Consider the following 23,441-nt stretch of genomic DNA (forward strand, 5'->3'; position numbering starts at 1 on the left):
AGAAGGTGTGCCATCAATAACAACAATTCCGTATACATTTTCTCTTCACATTTGCCTAGCAAATGTATCAAAGTTTTATGTGTACAACCCTTCTGTTTCCCTGCCTGGCAGATATGGAAACTGTCTACCTAGACTGTCATTCCATGCTCAAGACCACAGTGCATAAACATTCACATCAGAAATGGAGCTGCTCCTCTGCCCTGTAGCCTCCATAACACTCCTGGCTGCTAAGGACCCAGGCAGCACAACACCAAGAAGCAGCTGGAGGCTGCTCTGCTTTCAACAAGAACAAACTGGTGGGGAAGGAGGTCAGAAAACGTTGAGAGACCATCTTCCTTCTCCCACAGTTCACTAGTGGATGAAATTATAGATAATTTTAGGGAACTGTCAAAAGAGATCCTTATCTGCAAAGACTCAGCCAAGCAGTGTCTGTAATCCTAATGAAAAAAAAAATGCTTGAACTGACACTGGAGTTTAAGTCTCCTTTGTCGTTCCTCCTACTTGGCTAAGGTGTCTGGGCCAGTGAGAATTACCGATCTCTCTCTCTCTCTCTCTCTCTCTCTCTCTCTCTCTCTCTCTCTCTCTCTCTCTCTCTGCATTGTGAGCCCTCAGAGCTGTCCTTCCTTGTTTACTTATTTAGAAGTCAGCAGAGGAAGTGGTAAAGGAAACTAGCTGAGTCGTTTTCTGAGAAGAGACCATATTTGTTCACAGGGGAAGCCGCTGCTTTTGGGGATCTGGCTACAGTAGACAAGACTCCTCTTCAACAAGGGTGTTTCTGAGGGTAGCTGGGAATCAGAAGGGCCAAGGACACCTCAGCACTCTGGATTTGGGCTTTTTTCTCTGTTCATGGCTGCAGCACCTCTCCCCAGGTTGTGAGCCTCTTCCTGAACAGCAGCCATGGCCTTGAAGAATGTCCCTTTTCGCTCAGAGGTCTTAGCCTGGAACCCGGACAACCTCGCTGATTATTTCAGGAAGGTGGGTCTTTCCCTCACTTGCCTTTGGTTGGGCTGGTATGTCTTCCATTGGGTAGGCAGAAACTGGAGGTAGAATCTAGACAGGATGTGGAAGGTTTATGGGATAGTGGTGGATACTAGAAGACAGACAGACATTGCTTTCTTGGTAATGTGTTTTGTAGAGAAAGATAAGGGAGAGGACCCTCAGTTGCACAAGTCCCTAGTACATACTGCCTGTGCACCCAGTGCTCTACAGACTGGGTTCAGTGTTACCATATTAACAATCTGCATTGGCAGATTGCATCGTAACAACATTATTTTGCTCAGCTGAAAAGTCAACTGTGGGAGTTTAAGTGGTCTAAAGCTCTTGAGTCTTTGGCAATCAGGTTGGATTGGAGTCAAGTCTATTTAACTTTAAAGTACATGCTCTGGGATGCAGAGGCTTACTGTGGTAAAGGCTACTTACTAGAAAGGGAGATATGGAATCCTGGGGTAGGAAAATGAACAGGCAGGGCAGGAGGCTAGGACAGAGAGCTGGATGAACACTGGTGTTTTGACATCTGTTGTTCATGATCCTAGAAGGCCAGAGTCTCTTTATTGGCTAGAGTCTCACTGGAGAATCCTGGAAAGCTGTCCAGAAAGCAGGCATGAGCCCCAGGATAGTTAGGGACAGAGAAGACAAGTTCAACAGACTTAAAAGTCAGGCTGGACCAAAGTTCTACTGTCCTGATTTCCAGGATAGGAGCAGATAGGCAAGATCCTTGTTAACTGCTAACGGGGACCACATATCTGCTTAGGCATATCCCAAGCCTTTACACTCCTCTTAGGCACCCATGCCAAGGAGGTAAGAGATCTTATGAAAGACATGAACTTCTATTGTTCATATCCCTGTAGTCTGGATTCAGATTCCACTAATATTTCAGGCAATGTCCTAAAGCTAAGACCATATAAGTTGTCTACTTTGGCTTCTAATTTTTTAAAGAAATAGAGGCCTGAGAGGACAGAATAGGTGCCTTGGGGCATCTAGTCAAACTGCAATCTGTACAGTGCTTTCTTCCCAACAGTAGAAAATGTGAGCATTTTGCACTGGGTATGGCATGGCAGGAACACTGTGCACACATCCAGCTATTTGCCCCCTTTTGTGAGTCTCATTTTGGTTACTTTACCTTCATAAGGTCATTACAAACTTTTAACACTGTGGGTGGAAATATGATTAGGCAATTGACTTTTGAGGCATGTTTTTGAAAGACTTTTCTCAACTAGAAACCAAGTAAGTTAAGGCAGAAAGGCACAGTTTGCCATGGCACAGTGAAGTCATGAATTAGTTCAATAAAGCAGAGAGAATGGGGATTGAGAATTAAGGCAGGGCAGTCTGAGGAAGGACCAGGAGGTACAGAAAGGCCCCATATTCAAGTGTAACTATGGGGTTGTGTAATCCCACAGTGCCACAGATAATGTGTAGGACAAGTACCCCTCTGCACAGAGTGGGCCTTAAGTACAAGTCATATTCCAGGGACAGACCTTGTCTTCTGGAGGGAAAGAAACAAGGGTAGGAACAAGGAAGTTGGGATTGGGGGGATTGGCAATCCCCTAGGAGGACCATCTGCCTACCAGAGACACCGATGAGACCCTTCAGACACTGAGCTCGTAGATCTCCAGAGAAAGCTCTCTGTGAAATGACCACAGAGTTACTTAAGGATGCTCTTGGAGATTAGTGTGCATTTAAACAGTTGACCAGCCAGTGTAATGTCTACAGAAGCAGTAGTGTTGGGCCATTGTGACTTTTACCCAGCTTTGGAGTTAGACATGCCTTGGTTTAAATGTGACCTTTCCAGCTAGCTTGGGGACTTCCTTTTGTTGCTTTGCCTCTCTGTACATGAACTTCCTAACCAGTGAAAGAGAGGCATGAATAGTAACTAACCAGATGAGATGGAGGTGAGGCGGAAAGGAAATGTATGGGAGTCATTGAGTTCCAGATTCTATTGAATCTTTGTCCTGCTTTTTTACCAGCACATGATGGGGGAAGCTCAGACAGCCTGGGGAGATTATATCATATTGCCTCAGATAGGTGTGTCTTGCCCTCCATTTGGGATAAAAACCATGAAGTTTAAAGCCATAGTCTACATGTCTTTAATTCCTGCAGTTGGTTTAGACCTGTCAGGAAAGTATTCCTGGGCCATGCAGTATAGGCACTGGCTTATAGCCATGTGTTCTAACCCTGTTGGGTTTCTACCTCATCATGTGACCTTAAGGTAGACCCTTCTCTCTGAGTCTCAGTCACCATCATCTACAAAGCTGAGTAACCACGTGGTCAGTGCCTGCCAATCTTGGGTTCTAATCAAAATTATTAGGGTGCTTGTTAAAATACAGGTTTTAGGTTCCAAGACTCAGTTCTTATTGGGCTGCATCAAATGTCTAGGTTCAAAGCTGGAACTCTAACTTTGGTTTAGAGTCAAAACCAGTACTCTACAGAACCAACAATTCATCTGAGAGTGATCACAGCAAAATTAATTAAGGGAAGCTGACAATTCCAAGGGCCTGCTACACACCTGGCATGTGGGTCAAGGAGACAGCAGGGTACTGCAGATGTTGCCTGCCTTCAATCGGCTATAAATCGGCCTATAAATCGGCTTCCTGGGTGCTGGGCTCACTCTGCCCTTCCAAACTAAGAGATGACAACAATTATATTTTAAAGTTATTATTATTGAGACAGGACCTTGGAGTATAGCCCAGATGGTCCTGGACTGACAATAACCCCATCCTCCTACCTCAGTCTTCTAGGTGCTAAGATTAGAGGCATATACCATGACACCCAGCTATTTACTTTCTACTTTTTTTTTTTTTGTTATAAGGTACTGGTTTTAAATTTTCATCCAAAGGTCAAAATGTTTATGAGAAGAACCTAAGGTCCCCAGAGGAGAATATTTTACCTTAAATCCTCCACAGTCATAGGTTAGCTTTGAAAACTAACTGAGACCTTGAAACATTTATTTCTGTAAATTCCATCACTTTGTTCTGAGAATTTGACTTACTTCAAATTTACCCTACATTAAAAAAAAAATAAGCAAATGAATGACCTCTGTGAGATACATGTTATCCGGATGGTGCATTCGGCTAGCTCCTGATCATCATGTGCTCTTAAGTAAGTCACACTGTCACTCAGAGGCTACTCTTCATGGAAACACTAAAACCATGCTCTGAAGCTCAGTTGTCACCTATGTCACCTCCCACCCATGCAACACTCTGTGTTTCTCATCCTTTACCCACAAAACTGGGGGATGAAGTGACTTACAGCTGCTTTGGGCCTGCCACATGCAGCTAACTAGCAGCTGCTGATCTCACTGCTGAGCTGGCAGCCTGGGAAATGATCTGAACATTCAGTGGTTAAAAATTATGGGAGTGAAAACAAAAAACAAACAAACAAAAATAAATAAATAAACTTTGCCGGGCGGTGGTGGTGCATGCCTTTAATCCCAGCGATTGGGAGGCAGAGGCAGGCAGATTTCTGAGTTTGAGGCCAGCCTGGTCTACAGAGTGAGTTCCAGGATAGCCAGGGCTACACAGAGAAACTCTGTCTCGAAAAACAAAACAAAAACAAAAAACAAAAAATTATGGGAGTGATTCAGTACACAGGTCTTTGATGGTTTGTTTATATTGTTGTTTAGGGTCATTTAAGAGGAAAAAAACTCACTGTAGCAAGACTGAATATGAGTTGAATCCTTCATCATGCTCAGAAATAGGATAAGTTATTTACATTGTTGAAGTAGTTACCAAGATGATCTTTGGGGGCACAAGATAGGGGTTGGTGTTTGGTTTCTTCTCTCAGTTCCTTTCTGCTCTCCTGACTACTATGTAGCCATCTTTCCTGAGCTTTAAAGACAGTGTCTTCCCAGAGGTTCTGGCCCCAAGGACTTGAGTGAACTATTTCAGAGAGTATAAGGGGGTAGTAAAAGCATAGCTAAGGTGGGAACCTGGCCCCTCTCTTAGAACAAGGATCAGGAAGGGGCAGACTAGCCACAAGTACCACAAATTGCCAGACTCAGGGGAGACAAGTTGGGGGGAAGCACAGGAGCCTATGGCACTGACGGCACCTTGCTCTTATCTGTGTAGCTAAACTACAGGGACTGTGAGAAGGCTGTGAAGAAATACCACATTGACGGCGCTCGGTTTTTGGTAAGCTCTCTCCCGTCTAACACATTGAAACCAAGAATGACCAACAGCTGCAGGGTCAACTGGTCTACCTAGCCCCTATGGTCATTGTCTGTGGTCAGTGCTTCCACAAAGCTCTTTGTTTTGATTAAAGAGTTGGTAAGTCTTTCACCAACTCTCAGTGTTCTGTTCCGGAACCTTGTCAGCTCTTACATAGACAGTAAGATATATCCCAAAGACATATACTGAAGGAATCTGAACATAGTTTGATCTCCCCACCCCCAATACAAATACAGAGTTGCACTTTGAAATTCTACATAACTTCCATGCATATTCTGAGAAGCCCTAAGTATGTAACAGGAGATACCACTGAAGAACTGGAGATTTTTACTCCTTGTTGCTAATTCTGTCTACTCCTCCACTGAGTGGACTAAAGGCTGACCAACGCTCTTTATCTCTACTCCCTCTAACTACAGAATGTGCAAACTGACTGTAAAACAAGCATATGATGGTGTTATTCCAACTTTAATTCCACAAGCTTTAACTATAGGCCCATGGTTCAGGTCCATGTTGAGTCCATGCCACTAAAGGGAAAGTGGCCCACTTCTGATGAAGGCAGAGGAGCTTGGCTACCAGGGATGTGGTTGTCAAATTGTATGTCCATATGTCATAGCAAAGAAGTTAGCCATGAGACTTCAAGCTAGTTGAAAGGGACCAAGAGGTCACATGCTAGAACTTGCAACACAGCACACCAATTCCTGTCTTACATACCCCTGCTTTACATCTGCTTCAGTTGCTTTAGTGATGGCAAGCTCCTCACTGCCACCTACAATATTTCTCCCCTTTCTGGGGACCTCTGAAGTCAGAGATAAGTTCCTTTTCCATCCAAATCATGTCAGAAGCTGGGGAGAGAGAAAGCATTAATATAAGACTTTGCATTCATGAAACTTTATTTTAGCAGAAAGATACATTCATAAAGGCTTCTAGCCACCTATTCACAAGAGAGGAAACATATGCAGAGGTGTGGTAGCTTTTTATCCTAAGTCACAAATCTAATGTTAATTTAAAGGATGCCTTTAGTTTAGTCCTACAATAATGTTTTAGCAATGTTATTTGTTCCTACTGAGCACCGAATGAACAGAATCCCTTAAGTTTTATTCTTGCTATTCTTGTATGACACTCAACCTGCATCTTTTCATTCTGATACTTTAGCACTGAGAAAAGAGACACTAGAGTACAGAGGAAGGGTAATATCTTTGAAGAGGGTAGTTTGTGGTTACCTTGCTGTCCTGGCTAATCTTGATGAAGCATTTGTCCCTGTCCATAATTCCTCTTTGCTTTCCCCTCTGATGACTGAGTGAACACACTGTGCGTGGTCATAGTTGGGGGAGGAGGATAATAATGGCACTTCTCATCTCTGTGACTCTCCCCCCCACCCCAATACCCCATGTGAGTGTCAGGCCTGAACTGACTGACAGGATGATGTTTCCTTCCTTGAGAGATGGTATATGAATATCTGTCTCCTCTGTTCCAATCTTTGGGACCTATCAGCCCTATGGAAAAATGAGCACACTCAAGTCACCCCTTAAAAGGGGGAAGGAGGAGACAGAGAAGAGGGAGTAGAACGCAGTGCCTGCCCCAGAAGCTTGGGTATTCTGAAATAGACAGGACCATTCTACTATTGAAGTAACAGTGCTTGCAATCCACATTCCCTTCTTCATCCCCCTCCTTTTCATCTTTACTCCCTTTCCTTCCTTTCTTCCTTCTTCAGTGTGGGAGTGAGTAGACTCGCCAAATCTGTCTAAATACCACTTTTGTCTAACACTGAGGAGAAAGGAGTATTTTTTCTGGCAATAAATGTGAACAAAGCTGGATTTTGGAAAGGTGTAAGAAAAGAAGGAGTGTACTTGGTAAGATAACAGGGAAGGTATGTGGTCTTTTTCAAGCAATAAGAAATGTACAATTCTGCTGGGTGGTGGTGGTGCATGCTTTTAATCCCAGCACTTGGGAGGCAGAGGCAGGCAGATTTCTGAGTTTGAGGCCAGTCTGGTCTACAGAGTGAGTTCCAGGACAGTCAGGGCTACATAGAGAAATCCTGTCTCGAAAAACCAAAAAAAAAAAAAAAAAAAAAAAAAAAAAAAAAGAAAGAAAGAAAGGAAAGAAGGAGAAAGAAAGAAAGAGATGTACAATTCATAAGGCTGAGAGACTTCTAGAGGAACTTAGGCTCCATTCAGCCTATAGAGAGCCTGGGGGTGTTGAGCTAATCATTCCAAGCTGGCCACTCCACCTCTAGGTACCGCATGTATATGATAGGCCAGATGAAGAGGGGGACGGCAGAGATTAAAAGGTTCATGGTGCTTGGTGAATGTGCCCTTAGCCCCATCTGCAAGGAAATAGTGAAAAATAACCATTATTCTGGAGATCTCATCCAGTAAACTACAGATTACATCTTACTGGCCACAAGTGAATCATGTGACTCCATCATCACCAAGGTAACCTGGGGAGTTAAATGTTTTGCACAAACACATTTTCTGCCCTGAACCAAATTGAGGTTCTGATGGTAAAGGCAACAGAAAGAACAGACATTGCTAGACAAGTGGCCCTGCCTGGGGACAGAGGACCTTGCCTCCTTACCAGGGATCAGGGGACCTTGCCTCCCCACCAGGGATCTGGTTTGCTGCTATCTTCTCTCTGGATCCTTTCTCTGAACTCAGCATATCATTATGCTTCCAAAATCCACAAATCAAACCCCAATAAAGATGAACCCAGGATTGCTGGAGGGTTTTGCAAGGAGAGGAGGAAGTTACATCACACAACAAAACTCTCGATGCCTGTTTCAGTATCTCTTGCCTTCCCTCCCAGCTGATTTTCAAGCTAGAAGTTTTTCTTTCCCAACATCCTCCTCTTCTGTCCAACCGTGCCCATGTGCACCTTCTTTTCTGTCTCTTCTTCAGCTCTTCCATTTGTGACCTCCTCTCATTTATTTCCAGAATGTCCCTCTGGGAAACCCCAAGGTGACTTAAACTCATTGTGCCACACTCTGAAAACAACCTTGGTTTTCCATTTTCCGGGTGTATGGCTGCTCCCTTCATCCTTCCTCTACAACTCAGACAGCCTGACAGGAGCTTGGTCAGAAAATGTACCAAGGGTTAATGAAGGATGGGCATGATGCTCCAAGGATGGGTTCAACCTTTCCAAGACACCTCAGCCCTACCTCCTTTAACAACACAGACCTTAACTGCTCCCTTCCCATGCAGGATTGAGTGGGGATCTGAACCATGGGGAAAAATAAAGGTAGGATGTTGACAAATTTTGCTCATGAAAAAAATCTGTTTAGTTTCACAGATTTTCATGTCTCTGTTTATAATTCTTTCTGTTTATAATTCAGGAAATTTCACATAAAATTATGATTATTTCAGGGTTCCCTTTGAAGAAGCAAACCCAAGGGTGTTGCCATGACCACTGCTCTCTGCTGTTCCCTGATCAGGGTCTCCTGCCTGTGTGTCCTAACCTGCCAACCCTGTGTCTCTTCTTTTCAGAACCTGACAGAAAATGACATTCAGAAGTTTCCTAAGCTAAGAATGCCGTGAGTACCTCCTGGTGGGCATCAGGATGGGAACAGGTTGAACTAAGGACTTGTTCAAGGGACAGTGAGTTGGGCGCATATCAACATGATTTTAATGGTAAAACAGGTAGGAGGGTTGAGGACAATGGGAGGGTCTGGAGGCGAGGGCTCACGGAATGAGTTAGAAGAAGGAAGTAACAGATCCAGGGCTGCTAGTGGTTGGATGCATCCTTACTCAACACGAACTTCAACACTAGATTGTGTGTTTCACTTCCTGTCTTTTTTGATGGGGTGGTTTTAGCCTATGAATACAGTACCAAAGTCAAGAAAGCCTAGGGTTTCATTGTGGCATCTTTGAGAAGCTTTTTTTTATTTAAAAATTGTGTTTGTTTGTGTGTTTGCATATGGGTATGTGTATGTGAGTAAAGGTGCACAGATAGACCAGAAGGATGGCTCAGAGCCCCTGGAGCTGGTGTTACAGGCAGTTGTGAGGCAGCTGACCTGGGTGTTGGCAACAGAACTCGGGTCCTCTGTAAGAACAACACATGGTCTTAGCTGCTGATCATGTCTCTAGTTCCTCATAGCATCTTCATTGAATTGTTGGTTTAAGATTTCAGGACCACTAGCTCCTAGTTAGTAAATGAATGTGGATCCATAAAGAATGGCAATGGAAATAATTTTATGTGTCAATATTGACTTCTTAGTCTAGCTGCTAGTGGTGTAGTGTTAAGAGGAATGTTGAGGAAAAGGAGCCGTAATCAATTAATAATGTCTGCCCTGGGTACTGAAATGGGAGGTAGCAGTACACATTTTGTGTGATGTATTTTTCATTGTCCTGGAAAAAGCCTTACATGCTCAAGTATAGAGCCCAAGCAGTGAGCATAGAGTAGGACAGGTTGCAAACATAAATCCCTTTTAAGTTCTTTGTTTTTGTTATCCTTGAATACCCATGTCTCCAGAGAAATTTTTGCACTAAAATAAAGATATGGAATTCTGGTTTTAAAGATAGCCCACACAAAGATTTACTGCTGGTGCAACAGTGGGAAGTAGTGTTGGCTATGGCAAATCACATTATCACCTGGTTCATCCTGAGAGTGCAGCAGCCAATCAGCTTTGGCCATTGTGGAACCTATGATGGCCAATCTTCAAATTGATCAAAAAATAGCTGGAAACATGAGTTCAAATGTTCTATGTCTTGATTTTTAAATATTGACTCAAATGTTTCTAAACATTATGAAAATCAATATAAAGCTAGCCATGAGTTGGGCCTGCTTGATGGTATGGGTTTGAAACATCTACACTTTAGACATTCTCTAGAGTCCCTCCTCTTGTTCTAAGGGCCCCAGAGTACATAATGATAAAAACAAAGCACTCCAAGCAAGTAGGAAGATGTCTTGAGGAGGTAGGAAGTCCAAGGAAGTTCAAACAAGGAGGATACACTTAGCCTGGCTAATGGGTCTCCTTTGTCCACAAGAGTGAAGGAATAAAGGCCCTAAGGGTTCACCCTTGGAGCTGCCAATCTTTGTTAGATCCCCTAGAATTTTTTGTAAGTACGCACGTGGCTAGTTCAGTTTAGGTTAAATTTAAGACCCAATTCTATGAGCCCATCAGGCATATTTCCACAACTATAGGTAAGTGGCGACTACTATAGAAGTCCCTCTTCATTTGTGGTTTTGCTCCCTGTGGTTACCATTACCTGTCACCCATTACTCATGATCCACTGCATCTGAAAACACAGTAGAATAAAAGAGAGAGAGAGAGAGAGAGAGAGAGAGAGAGAGAGCATTCACATAGCTTTTATTTTATACTATGTAACATTTGCTCTATTTTGTTAACTGTTGTTAATTCCTACTGTATTCAGTTTATAAAATGGCCTTTATCATAAGTATTCCTGTATAGGCAGAATCATCATTTTACATCAGGCTTTAGTACCACCTACATATTCAGGCATATCTTCGGGGGGACCTCCTATGCACAAAGGGTGGTGACTTTATATAGGGAGTACATATGCATTTCCACAATTGCACAAGGTGACACTTTAAACATAGACCAGATTCTTGTTAAAAGTCAGGAACAGGAGAGTCAGAATTGTCGGCCACAGACTTAGCCCTCAGAGACTTCAGGCTTTGCTCATCCTGTGTTTTGAAGTCATCAAAGGTTTCACAGAATTTTCTTTCTCTAAAAACAAATGGGAAGTATAATTCGAGGTCCACATTGTACTATGACAGTGCTCAGGCAAATCTGATTTCTGTACTTCAAGTGGTATTCATTCTTAGCAACTTAAAGGTAGTTCTCACCACAAAAAGCCCAGCAGCAACCCCTATGCTTAACTGTTGTCTCCAGTATGCATCCTGGGGCAAAGAGAGCAGGAGAGACTGAGCCTGATGGATCCTCAAGTTAAGGAGGCAGCACTGAGACTACAGGAGATGAGAGTTCAGTAACCATGTGCCAGAGAGGAGAAAGCTAGGTAGAAAGAGTTAGGGAAAAATTGCCAGGATCCCTGTCTAGTAAGATGCTGGCCAGCCTATGCATAGCAAAACAACCTGTGTCTGACCTAAAAACCTGTCCAAACAGAGGTAACAGGGACCAGAGGGTTGAAAAGGGCACTTGTTTCTACCAGCCAGGAACCAGGATGCCCAGATTCAGTCACCAAGGAGAGTGCACAGAAAGGCCTTGCCTCCAAAATGAAGAACTGCTAGGCCTAATCTGAAACCTGCTCTGGTTCAGTGAAGTGAATCTTAAAAACAAGGCAGAGGGGATGAGGGCTGCTTCCAAGCAAATTTACTACATCCTCAAATAAAACTCGATTATGCAAAAGTATCCATGATTAAATGAAAACAGTACATAGCATCTAATCAGAGTAAAGGAAGGAAATAAACAGGAAATATGACAGTGGAAGAAAATAAACATGTTAAAGCTGTCCCAGATAGATGGAACTATTGGAAAGGAGCACCGTAGCTGGGTTCCATGAGTTCAAAGTCAAGCTGGGGTACAGGAAACACAAACAGATCTGTGCAGAACTTCAAGAGATCAAAGTATTTGAGATGATGGGTAAACTGCTGTAGTTTCACCAGAAACTAGGTTTTGCAGAATCACCTGCCAGTGTCCTAATTACTTGTGTGTTGATGTCATCCACACTGTAACCAAGAACAACTTGGGGAAATGGGCAGATCACAGCCCATCATGCAGGAAGCCAAGGAAGGAACTCAAAGCAGGAACCTGGATGCAGGATCTGAAGTGGAGACCTCTGAGGAACAAAAAAAAATTGCTCCCGTGCTCACATTCTGCTACTTTTTCTATACAATCCAGACCACTGCCCTCAGTGTGATGGATCTCCTCCAGCAACTGGCAACCAGAAAATGTTCCACATTCTTGCCTGCAGGCAATTGCCTGGAGACAGTTTGTCAGGTGAAGTTCCCTTTTTTATAGTATCTCTAGTTTGTATCAAGTTGATAACAACGAACAAAATGAGTCATAGAACATGAGCCCAGAGCAAGAAAAACTATCCAAAATCAAAGGGAGGAGAAAATATCACAAAGCCAAAGACCATCAGGGAGCAGGGGGATGGCTCGGGGCTGGAGTGCTTGCCTAGCAGTCACAAAATGCTGGGTTTGCTCTCCACTGCTGGAAGTGGGCAGAGCATCTGGCAACTGTGAAGCCACTTCAGCCAACTGAGTGTGCAGAGCTAAGGTTCTCAAAGGATGTGCCTGCTGAGCAGAGGAGATACAGAAATAAAATACAGGAGGAAATAGTCAAGAAATTCCAGAGTTGGGTAAAAGTCTTCTGATTCAAGAGGCATCACAAAACCCCAAGTCCCAAGAAACAGATGGAGCGCTGCTCTAGGATGTATTACCATTGCTTCCCCCCTGCTCCTCCCCCCAAACAACTGACTAGCTAGAGATAACCAAAGAGGAGAAAAATCACCTGAGTAGTCAGAGAAGAGAAAGCACATAGAGCTCTGAGGTGGGACTATGAAGATGGAAAGTGGGGCTTCAGCCAGAAACAGTGTCACCTAGAAGATCCCTTAAGCACTGATAGGAGAAGACTCATCTCAAGATGAGTTCCCAGTGAGAAGTTATTTCAGAAAGGAAGGCAGAAACCTGAACCAGCTTGCTTTGATTTAGTCTTCACTTTACTTACAGCTACTGAAAAAAATAATTGAAACAATATGTCTTAATAATTGCTTTTCTGTGAGATTCCTGAGAAGGTTGGAGGCCTCCAGACATTTCTGTCTTTGGTCAAAGGTCAAGAGTGATAGAAAGGGAGCTACAGGAGCAGAGACGGCTGTGGTATTGTGCTCTGGTGTCTGCTGCAGTTGCTCATCATTAGAACTGCGCCTGGTGTGCAGTAGGTGCTCAGTAAATGTGTATTGTCCAACAGTTGTCAAGTGTAGGTAAAATAGGACTTTTCCAGACCCATAAAATCTGAATGAACTCATCCCAAATGCTGACCCATTCTACAGAAACTGTTGAAGAACGTCTCTCGGGAGGAATGAAATAGCACCTGCTATTAATGCTGGTCTTTGTGGAAGGATGCAAAGTGTTAGAATTGTTTCCCTGTAAATATATATTTGGTACTTTGAGGACATTTGAGTTCCACCTCTCAGTTCCTATACAAATTATTACTCTGTGAGTACTTCACTTATTTAGCAAGATGCCTACAACGTCTCAAGACTTGTCAATGTGGAGCTGCAAAGAAAAACAGACAGATTCCTTTGGCATTGGTTGATGCCAAGGAAACAGTGTCTTCCAGATACAAGAGAGCTGATATGCATAAGGACTCACAGAGACAGTGGCAGCATGCTCAAATCCTGCACAAGTTCAAGCCAGACAGGGTCCCAGCACTCAGTAGAGAAAGTAGACTCTGGTTCCCACCCCACCCCAACTTTAATACTATCTGCAGTTGACAGCAACACAGTAACCAGTTTTCTTCAATGGAGTCTCACTGGGTGTATTAACCACAGTTTAGGGCAGGTCCCATGCCCCGGGGGTTGGAAGCCAACACAAAATGAACTCTCTAGTCTTTTGTAAGGAATTAAGCAGATTTTATTACAAAGGTTGATTCTGTAATGAATTTCTCTTTCTGCAAATGCAGTCATTCTCTCAGGACATGGTTAATATCAAGACAAACACCCTGAATATTTTAATGATGAGGGAATCTTAGAGAAAATGATAACAGTTCCCTTTACAGAGTCTAGGCTGAGCCTCATGCTGAAGCTGAGAATGGTGAGGAGGGGTATCAGTGTGGGTGGTGCAGGCAGTAAATAGTGAATTGATGTCCATCATTAACATTCACTATATCCATCACATACCACAATTGTGATTAGATCCAGCAGGGGATCAGTACAGAGCCAACTGTTCACGTGTCGTTCCTGATAGGCTGCAGACTTCCTGTTTGCAGAGACTGCCTTCTATCTCATCTGCAGAGAGCTTATCTCTATACCCAAGGAGGAAGAGGCATCGAGGAAGGAGCAGAGAAGGGGATCTTCAGAAGACGAAAGAACATTGTTTACCTACAAGTAAATAAAATAATCAGCCCCCAGCAACACAGAGCAATTATTAATTTGAAGCCACCCTCCAGCAAGCTAATCCCAGGTCAAGTGTCCAGCCCCTTAGCCATCCCCCACCCCCTCTGTGAAGGGTGCTTCATCTCAACTGCAGGATCTTCTCCTCCAATGGAAGTTCAAGAAACTCTACTTAAAGACTCAGCTGCATGTGGACACTGACTCTCAGGTGCCAAGAGTTTCACAGACAAAGTTAGTTATGTGTGCTTGCCACTCAAATGGCTGGGAGGTCCAAGTAGGCAGAAAGTTCATCTAGACAGTAGGGAGGTCATGTTATTCCCTGAGATATTTTTTTTTTAATGTATATGTGGTATTCCCCTGAGATCTAAGAGGCCATGAGAGGCCTTTCCTGAGTTGTCAGGCAGACATGTGACTCTTCTCTGACTAAGGAAGGATTTGGAAGATCTGTCCCTCGGTTCAAAAAGGAAGATATTTTAATATGGAGAGCACTTGGTTTCCTTAGAGAAGGATGAAATTGGAAGCAGAGGCCATGATGGTGCTGGAGTTCTTGGAGGATGGCTGAGGCCAGGGTTGGAGAAGACACCCTGACATGTGCCACTCCAGGCAGGTGCAAATGTCTACCCTCTGTTGGACCTTGGGGTATGGAGTATTGGAGAGACCTCCAGGCAAGATATCAGCCTTCTAAGGGAGCATGCCAACCAAAATGGGGGAAGGAGAGCTTTTACTGGTCAAGCTATGACAAGAAACAGCCTTCCCTTCACACTCACTGGCTACCATACTAACATTTGGTGCAACTGAGGCTGCAAAACTTGAATTTGTGGTAAACAAGGCCTACTCTTTTGGTGTGTGCTGTGCTCGGGAGCACGTTCTGTCTCTGTTTCTTTGTCTTTGTCTCTGTTTTTCTGTCTGTCTCCGACTCTGTCTTTCTCTCTCTCACTTGTGCCTTATCTCTCTTCCCTTTGCATTTCTTTCTTCTTGAGTGATTAGCACATTTGGCTCAAGGCTCACAAGTGGAATACAATTGGTAAAGTTGATGCTAGAATGGGCTATGGAGAAGAGAGCTGTGGGTGCAGATTCAGACCTATGAGGCCCTGCATTCTCTTTCACTCCACTCTCCAACCTTATAATTACAAACCCCCTTCTCCCTTTGTAATTACAAACTTCTTTCTCTTCTTTCCTCCTTTTATCTTCCTTTTAATGAATAACAACCTCTATCGGAATCAAGAGTGACAGGTGTTACTCTGTAAGATTTTCTGATCATTACAACTGCCTCAGGCTTGTGGGAGTTCCTCCCCACCCACTGTGGGATTCTGTGGATCCTGGGGGAGGCCTGGGGACCTATATGACAGGTGCATAGGTGATCCCATTGAGTAGGAAGTCAAGTTGTCAAATGTAACCTACTTATGACAAAGATTAAAACAAACAAATAAACAAAAATCTTTAGCACTTGCATGGAAAATGCCTTCCTGGAGACATATAGAGGATGCTGGCCTTGGGATAGGACATTGTAGTCAGAATCTCAGGACTGAAGTTTCTGTTTCTTGTGTATCACTGGGGGAGACAGACTATGAAGCTGAAGTCTAGCTCTGTCGAGTTAGATGCTTTTCTGCTGGGACCTAGGCCATTATGTGATGCCACCCCCTGCAGTGGTTTGATTACTTTGAGAGGCTCAGTCTCTTCCCAGGCCCAGCACCACCCTCAGATGAGGGAAAGCAGAAGGAACTTCTGTGTGGATCCCCAGCCTTCTTTTCCTCCTACCCAGGTTGGAGAGTAAAGGCTGAAGGTATGTGTGGAGAGAGAGGCTGCCATTCATTGTCATTTGATCCACTGGGGGTGGGGTGCAACAGGGGAGGTCTGTGCTAAGCCTTCCCTGCCCTCTGGCTAGAAAAACAACTCAACAGTCTACTCCAGCGGGGAGTGGGGGGGTCCCTGGAGTTTAAAGGGTTCTCAAAAGTCTTTCTCAGCCATGGGAGGCCCAAGCTTTGCCACCTACTGCAGACTGTACCTTCCTGCCCTTTCTTAGCTCTTTGCTGCTCTGCATGGGGCCTGTGGTTTAGCATTTCCTTCCTTTCCAGTTACAGCCCCAGCAGCCCCAGCCTGGCTGTTAGAGATACTGGAGAGAAGTGCCACAGCACAGAGTAGGAGACATTTTAAAGAGTCCTCACATGTGGGAGCCAGTTAAAGCCTGGCTAAGTATGGTGGGGTCGGAGAATTGAGTTCTTCCTCAGGCCCTTGCTCAAATGGTACCTATTTGTTAGAGCGCTGGTAGCTTTAAGTTGCAGCCCACTATTCTCCAGTCTGAGCTCCTCCCACCATCACATGAACAGATGCGTTACCATCTTACTTTGAACATTATTTGCGTTAAGTATTCATTGTTAGCCAGGTGGTAGCATGCACCTTTCATCTTACCCCTCAGGAGGCTGAAACAGGAAGATTTTGCTGTTCTGGGATGGGCTTTTGAGTGCCTAGCAGAGTTCTTGGCACTTAGAAGGACTTCAGTGTGTGTATTAAAGTAAGCAGGTGACAGACAGGATGGCGTGGCTTCTGCAGCTGCTGCCATCCATCCTGGTAGGATGAAGAACAGACATTCCTCTAACCATCATGTAGGAGACCTTTAGCTTGCCTGCTATCTGCTCTAAACGACCACTGCCAGATCACATGCGGCCATAATTATGTCACAAACATCCTCTTTCTGTGTTTAGAGGAAACTAGCAAGCACCCCCTACACCTTCCACCCTCCCACCCTCCCACCCCACCCCATCTCAGCTTTCAAGTGCTTCTCCCTCTAGAGCAGTGGTTCTCAGCCTTCCTAATGCTGTCACCCTTTAATACAGTTCCTCGTGTTGTGGTGATCCCAACCATTAAATTATTTTTGTTGCTAATTCATAACTTTAATTTTGCTACTGTTATGAACTGTCATGTAACTATCTAGGTTTTCCAATGGTCTTAGGCAGCCCCTGTGAAAGGGTCATTTGACCCCTCAAAGGGATCTCAACCCTCAGGTTGAGAACCAATGCTCTAGATGGTGATTCAAGTCTAAAGTTCCAACAATGGTGTTACTATGGGGGGCTTACCATTGCCTTATTTGTCTGTTCTCTTGAGTCTCTCAGCTGCTCAAGTTCATCTGTCCTGTCACTTATCACTCGTATGAGGTTGGAGGGTCCTGAGCAGTGAGTTAGGAGCTGAGGAAAGGATAGAAACGTAAGGATTGTTACAGAGTGCCCTTGTTAATCTAGAAATTTGCACTAGACTAACTTGTTTCTGTGAGCTGCCAACCAGCAGAAGGGACACAGATTGAATGTAACTTTCACACCTAGGAAGAGGCCTTTCCCAGGAAGACGACAATGCAGAGAGAATTGCACAAGGATAACACACCCCTTTCAAGTACCTTGAAAGGATACTGAGCTGGAAACTAGAGAGGACTGGCTGGTGTGTGTGCTGTGGAGACAGATGGCCCTCATCACTAATCTACAATATCCTTCCTTTTGTCTGAGCCTCTGTCACCTCCTACAAAACATAATTAGGATGAGCTCTGAAGCTCCTTCCCTTCCTCTTGGAGTGTGGAGTGTGGAGTTTCCTGTTCTAAAGCTTTGAGGTTGCTTGGGCATGCTTGAGATACAACCCGGGAACCAAGGAGCTTCTTGTGCAGTTTTTTTTTGGTGGGGGGCTTGCTGGTTCTGTATGGAGGCACCCGAGCACATGGTATAGTTAGTTATTTTGACTGAACTTGGGGGTCGGGGGTGGGGTAATTCAAGCAGACTCCCTTTGGCACAGTGCACCTTTATAGGGAATACTTTTCTATCAAAGTTCATGTGGGTGATTTGGTTATTAACTGCTTGACGAAATGCTTGAGCAAGGAAAGATTTATTTTGGCTCAAGGCTTTAGGGGTTTCCAGTAGGCTCTTTGGCTTTAGCTGGCTTCTGGGCCTGTGGTGAGGCCGAGAATCAGTGTGAAATGGTATGGAGAAGCATAGCCATTCACTCGCTGCATGGTGGCTGGGACGCAGAAAGAGACAGGAAAGATTGAGCATAAAATCCTCCTCAGGTGCATGCCTCTGGGAACTAGCGTCTTTCAACTTCTGTAGTTCTACTTCCTCTCAACGGTCTCTTCAGAATCTGAATGCATAAATGTGTCAGTGGCTGTGTGGCACAAGACCCTAAACTACAACAGCCCCCAGTGGCCTGAAGTGTCCCTTTATCCTTCAGGGACCTCCACTCATGTGAAGCCATCTTTGACTTCACTACAGAAAAGAATTTCAAGCTGAGCCAGTGTGAAGCAGAGTTGGTGTTTATTACAAATGAAAAGAATATTTAGCATAGACTTAAACGCATTGGATTACTAGAAAAAGATGCCCAGAGAGGGAGGGAGAAGAAAATACCCAGAAAGGGTGGCATGGGCTTCTTCAAGAACAGTAAGTAGCTCTTAAGTATCTTAGCCAACCCCATATGCCCTACTTGGCTGCTCTCAAGTTAAAGCTCACATGAGTACTAAGAGCAGACACCACTGGTCTCTTTTTTAATAAGTGAAATTACAGGATGGCTTCGTAAGATTACAATAATACAAAACTAAACCATGAGCCACAAGGCCGCAAAGATAACGGCATGTCTTCTACTGCCAGGGGAGCATCTAGTGAGATTCGTAGGAAACAGTAGGCTTTCAGCTGGGACAGGAGAAAGGTGGTGCCCACATAGATCTTAAGCATGACTTGTTACTATCTTGATATTCTCATTAAAATATTTCTCTATAAAATGACTCTAAATGCCTTTGCAACAAATGTTGTCAATTGTACTTCATTTCTTGACTTTAAGCTGGGGAGAATCTTTGAGAAAATCCTGGGTGAGGGGTTCCTTTCCTATATCTCTATAACTTGCCTTGTTTTTCTGTCCTGCCTCTTATGAGTTAAACCATTGCTTTGTTTAAAGATCTCATTCTGATCATCTCTGGAACTACTCTCACAGACACATAGGAATTGTGATGTCCTAATTTCCTAGATGTCTCTCAATTGAATTAAATTGATAAGCAAGATTGACCATCATACCATGTTACTAAGTAGATACAAAGTGTGTGTGTGTGTGTGTGTGTGTGTGTGTGTTGGGGAAACAGGATGAATAGCAGCCCATTGAAGGATTCAATAAAAAATACATGTGAGCAGTCGAGCCTCTGGGTCTACCAGATGGTTTGATCATGACTGTAAGTAAGCAATCCACACAAGAATGACCAACCAAGGCTCAGGAGATCACAGTGGTTATGATCACAGTATGAGCTGTAACTTGAGAACAACCATGATGCAGTAGGCTATACAATTCCAGTGTGCAGATCCTAGGAGCCCAGACCTTCAGGGCAGTGAGGAGGCAGGTGTAAGCTGACCACAATTTCAGAAGAGCTCAGAGCCAGACGTTGAAGGTTCAGTAGACATAGGTCAGCGCTTGACAGAAGGCTTCATGGGAGCAAGTTAAGTGATTGGTATTGGGTCAGGTCCTGACAAAAGAGATGACAAGTTTTAGCTAGGTGGGAACAAGATGTGAGGCTGGCTTATGGAGGATGGACATAAAAGAAGCCTGGGCAAGTTGAACCTATGAACACAAAGACCATGTGGACCAGGGATGGGGAGCCAGGAGGAGACTGCTTGCTCTCTTCATGTGTGTCTTTTTCTTGTAGGATTCTCAGTAAATTGAGTCAAGATATCAACAAGAACGAAGAGAGAAGGAGCATTTTCACACGCAAGTGAGTGGGCAGCTCTGGCCTAAGCACCTCTGTAGGGGAACTCAAGGATTAAATGCCAATTGAGCCTTTAAATGAATCTGCAGCACTTGTTTTGGCCCGACTGGATCACCTATGGTGGCCTCCTTTGTCCCACGGGTCATGGAGAGAATGCCCAAGTTGGGGAGGGAGTTCCCTCTCCCTGATGAACATTTTGCCCTCAGGTCCAGGACATTAGGAGACCATTCCCTAGATCTTTAAATATTCACAATCTTCTTTCTGTGACACCATTGTGTCTTTAGTGGTCTCCAGAAGCTGGGGGTGGGGGTGGGGACAGCCAAACTCTGGTTGCCAAGCAAAAAAAGCACAAGCCTTGGGTAATGAGACATAATCCTTGGTGGTGCAGAGGACTAGACTGGGGAAAGGGGATGCCCTTAGATGGACAGGCTACTGAGATGTTACTTGTTTTTGCAGACCCCAAGTTCAACGGTTTCCTGAAGAGACAGGTAAAGGTACCTGGGCTGAGAGACAGTTGATTTAGGAGGTGATGTGTGCTTCAGTTCTGGCCTCCTTAAGTGCTGTGCTTGGGACCTATTTGGGTTCCCACTGAGAGGAGGAAGGATGCCATTCTAGAGGTACACTGAAGAGACTCAGCTTTGAGCATCCTATCTGAGCCAGTGTCTGAGTGTTTCAGGAAGTCTCCCATTGTTCAATTGCACAAAACATCTAGATTTGGGTTCCTGGTCCTCTCCTAGTCCTGTTGAATAAGACACCCCATGAAAAGGTCTCATGTCTTATTCTGTGAAGACAATCCTTGTTGACTTTTGTATGCACACAAGAAGGATTGGGTGCTACTGTTACTCTCTGGTAGAATGAACTCTTCAGATAGAAATGCTATGCCCACCAGGTGGTAGTGGCGCACGCCTTTAATCCCAGCACTTGTGAGGCAGAGGCAGGCAGATTACTGAGTTCGAGGCCAGCCTGATCTACAGAGTGAGTTCCAGGACAGCCAGGGCTACACAGAAAAACTCTGTCTCGAAAAACAAACAAACAAAAAAACCAAAAAAACAAACAAACAAAAAATGCTATGGCCAATAGTAATTGCTGTCTTGGTGTGTTATCTGTTGCTATAACACTGCTTCTAAAGCTGGTTACTTTATAAAGGAAAGAGGTTTATTGATTTCAAAGGTCTAGGGGTCTAAGAGCATGGTGCTGCCATCAGTTCAACTTCTGGCTAAGATTGCATTACAAATAGCATCAGTAGGTGTCCAAGTGTCAGAAATACCAGGAGTGTGCTTATAATAGGTTATCTACTCTCACAAGGTCCTGATGTGACATCTACTCCAGTCTGGAAAGACCCAAATCTCTGGAAAAAGATGCTAACCAATTCATGAGGTCCCTTTGAACTAATTATCTCTTAATGATCCCATTATCCCTCAATACCATCACATCAGGATTTAACATGAGTTCTGGTGGGGTAATTTGTACTCAACACAGCAGTTGATGGCCCCATTCGTTGAGAAGGAGGAATGAAGGCCTGTGATAGACACTGGGAGGGAGATCTGCTCTGACGCTCTGTTGGGTGCTGATGGCAGTGTTATCTCCTTTGCAGAAAGCCACGAAGAAGATGATGGTGGCTGGTCATCCTTTGTGAGTATGGCTTGGGCTAAATCACCCTTATATTGATGGCTGGAGTGGCTTTACATTGATCTTAATGCTAGAAAAGGAGCAAGCTCCTTCCACTAACAAGGCATTGAACCATCCCATTTTAGAGCCCAGGAAAGGGACAGAGTAAATATCTCCAGCTTTGGAAGGCCAAAGGTTTCTCTCTCTACTACCCAGCTCTGCCTCTATGGCATAGAAGCAGCCATGGTCAGTGAGCAAATGAATGGGCTCCCTGATGAATACAGAGGTGGGCTGTAACTTACTGGCCACACCATTTATCACCATTACCATACCCAATTGCAATTTGTTCCTGTCTACTATCTTTCCTAAAAATCTATGCTACTGTAACTTTCCTCATGGAGTTGAGTCACCATTGTTAACACATAGGGGAAGGCATTACAGAATGAAGTGTTAATGCCAGAAAGGCTCCCATACCAATGTTACATGGGAAGGGTCACAGTGACAACACCTTTCAGAGTCCAATGGACCATGCATCTCCTTTCATCAAACTACACATGGTCACCACACACAAAGCTAGACAGGGGCTAAGAGTTCTGTGATGGAAGAAAGAGCTGGAGGGATGTGCCTCATACAAAGCCCTTTGTCAGGTTGAGGCAGATCTGGGTCCCAGGCTGCCCAACCCTCAGTCTACGTGGTCTTTCTGGTAAGTGTCCACTTCTAGGTCTTTTAAAAACCATGCACAGAGTATCTCTTGTCCTATTGGGATTCTAGTAAATGGAAGCACTTCATTTGAAAGAAAATGGTTTTTGGTAAAGTCTGTATTTTTTTAATATGGGAAAACAAAGGAATGCAACAGATTTATTTCGTACCAAAGAAACAAGAGAGCCAGTTTCTCCAGATGTGTTTGTGCTTCAGCACCTGGATCCCTGCCACATCTGGATCCTCTCGAGTCTTCCCACGTCTTCAATTCTGTCTCAAAGCAAGGGGTTCCAGTCTCTGGAAACAGACCTGTTGGGAGGATGCTGGGTCTCATAGATCCATACTGTAAAATGTTGCTCTATGACACCTGTACAACCTACACCATTCCTCCACTGTGTTGTCAGGAAGATGACTATGAAAGTCCCAATGATGACGATGAACCGGATGGGGAAGACGATGGTGACTATGAGTCTCCAATTGAAGAGGAAGAGGCACAGGTGGAAGATACTACTGCTGACTATGAACCTCCACCCTCCAATGATGAGGAGGCTCTGCAGAGCTCCATCTTGCCCGCCAAGCCTTTCCCCAACACCAACTCCATGTACATCGGTAAGGGCTTTGCAGCTTGCAGCCCTGGGGGAAGCTGCTCCTTGAGTTTCTCTGGGTGCTGTTTCCTGCTCAGCTTCTGAAAAACTGGTGGCTTGAGGCCAAAGACTGCCTCTCTGGCTGTTTCCTCACGAGTAATGCAAACTAATACCAGAACAGAGGGCAAAGGCTTGATGGGAAGAGGATAGTTATGTGGCACCACCATCTACAGGTCATAAGAAACATGAGGGCACCCAGAGGGATTGGTTCTGCCTTTACAATGAGATGGACTTTAGGATGTTCCTCATCTACCTGCTGTTCTGTACTCAAATGTTCTTCCTCATTCATTCATTCATTCATTCATTCATTCACAAAGTCACAAATATTACTCATCTCCTATTATGAGCAAGACACCATGTGCTGGAATCCACCAGGAAGGAAGATGCGCCTTTGTCTGGCAGGAACTACTTTCTAGTAGAGGAGGTGACAGAAAACGAACATAGGCACACTTGGCTCCCTCTGCATCCAGGGAACACTGTGTCTCACCCTGGGTGCTGTGTTATACTCTGCCTCAGACTGCGCCCCACTACCTCACTTTGTGTATTGAAGGATAGAACATGAAAGCTAACAGGCAGGGAG

The 23,441-nt window shown here is 44.4% G+C and overlaps 1 protein-coding gene and 1 long non-coding RNA gene across 2 annotated transcripts in view; one reads left to right on the top strand and one right to left on the bottom strand.

Annotated features, from left to right (window-relative positions):
- The first annotated feature begins 484 nt into the window (after positions 1-484).
- The window catches only part of Lcp2 (lymphocyte cytosolic protein 2), a 45,450-nt gene continuing 22,493 nt past the window's right edge, over positions 485-23,441 (top strand). The window contains exons 1-7 of the mRNA XM_031351382.1: positions 485-975; positions 5,064-5,126; positions 8,642-8,688; positions 19,851-19,916; positions 20,367-20,398; positions 21,505-21,542; positions 22,622-22,826. Coding sequence (XP_031207242.1) covers positions 898-975; positions 5,064-5,126; positions 8,642-8,688; positions 19,851-19,916; positions 20,367-20,398; positions 21,505-21,542; positions 22,622-22,826 — 529 coding nt within the window. The 5' untranslated portion in view covers positions 485-897. The remainder of the gene's footprint in view (positions 976-5,063; positions 5,127-8,641; positions 8,689-19,850; positions 19,917-20,366; positions 20,399-21,504; positions 21,543-22,621; positions 22,827-23,441) is intronic.
- Positions 5,615-6,598, bottom strand: LOC116077085. The gene is made up of 2 exons (XR_004113167.1): positions 6,383-6,598; positions 5,615-6,004 (listed from the first exon to the last, which is right to left on the bottom strand). It is a non-coding gene; the product is annotated as an uncharacterized LOC116077085 (long non-coding RNA).

Source organism: Mastomys coucha, unplaced genomic scaffold (assembly GCF_008632895.1).
Source record: "Mastomys coucha isolate ucsf_1 unplaced genomic scaffold, UCSF_Mcou_1 pScaffold5, whole genome shotgun sequence".
In the NCBI taxonomy this organism is placed as follows: Eukaryota; Metazoa; Chordata; class Mammalia; order Rodentia; family Muridae; genus Mastomys; species Mastomys coucha.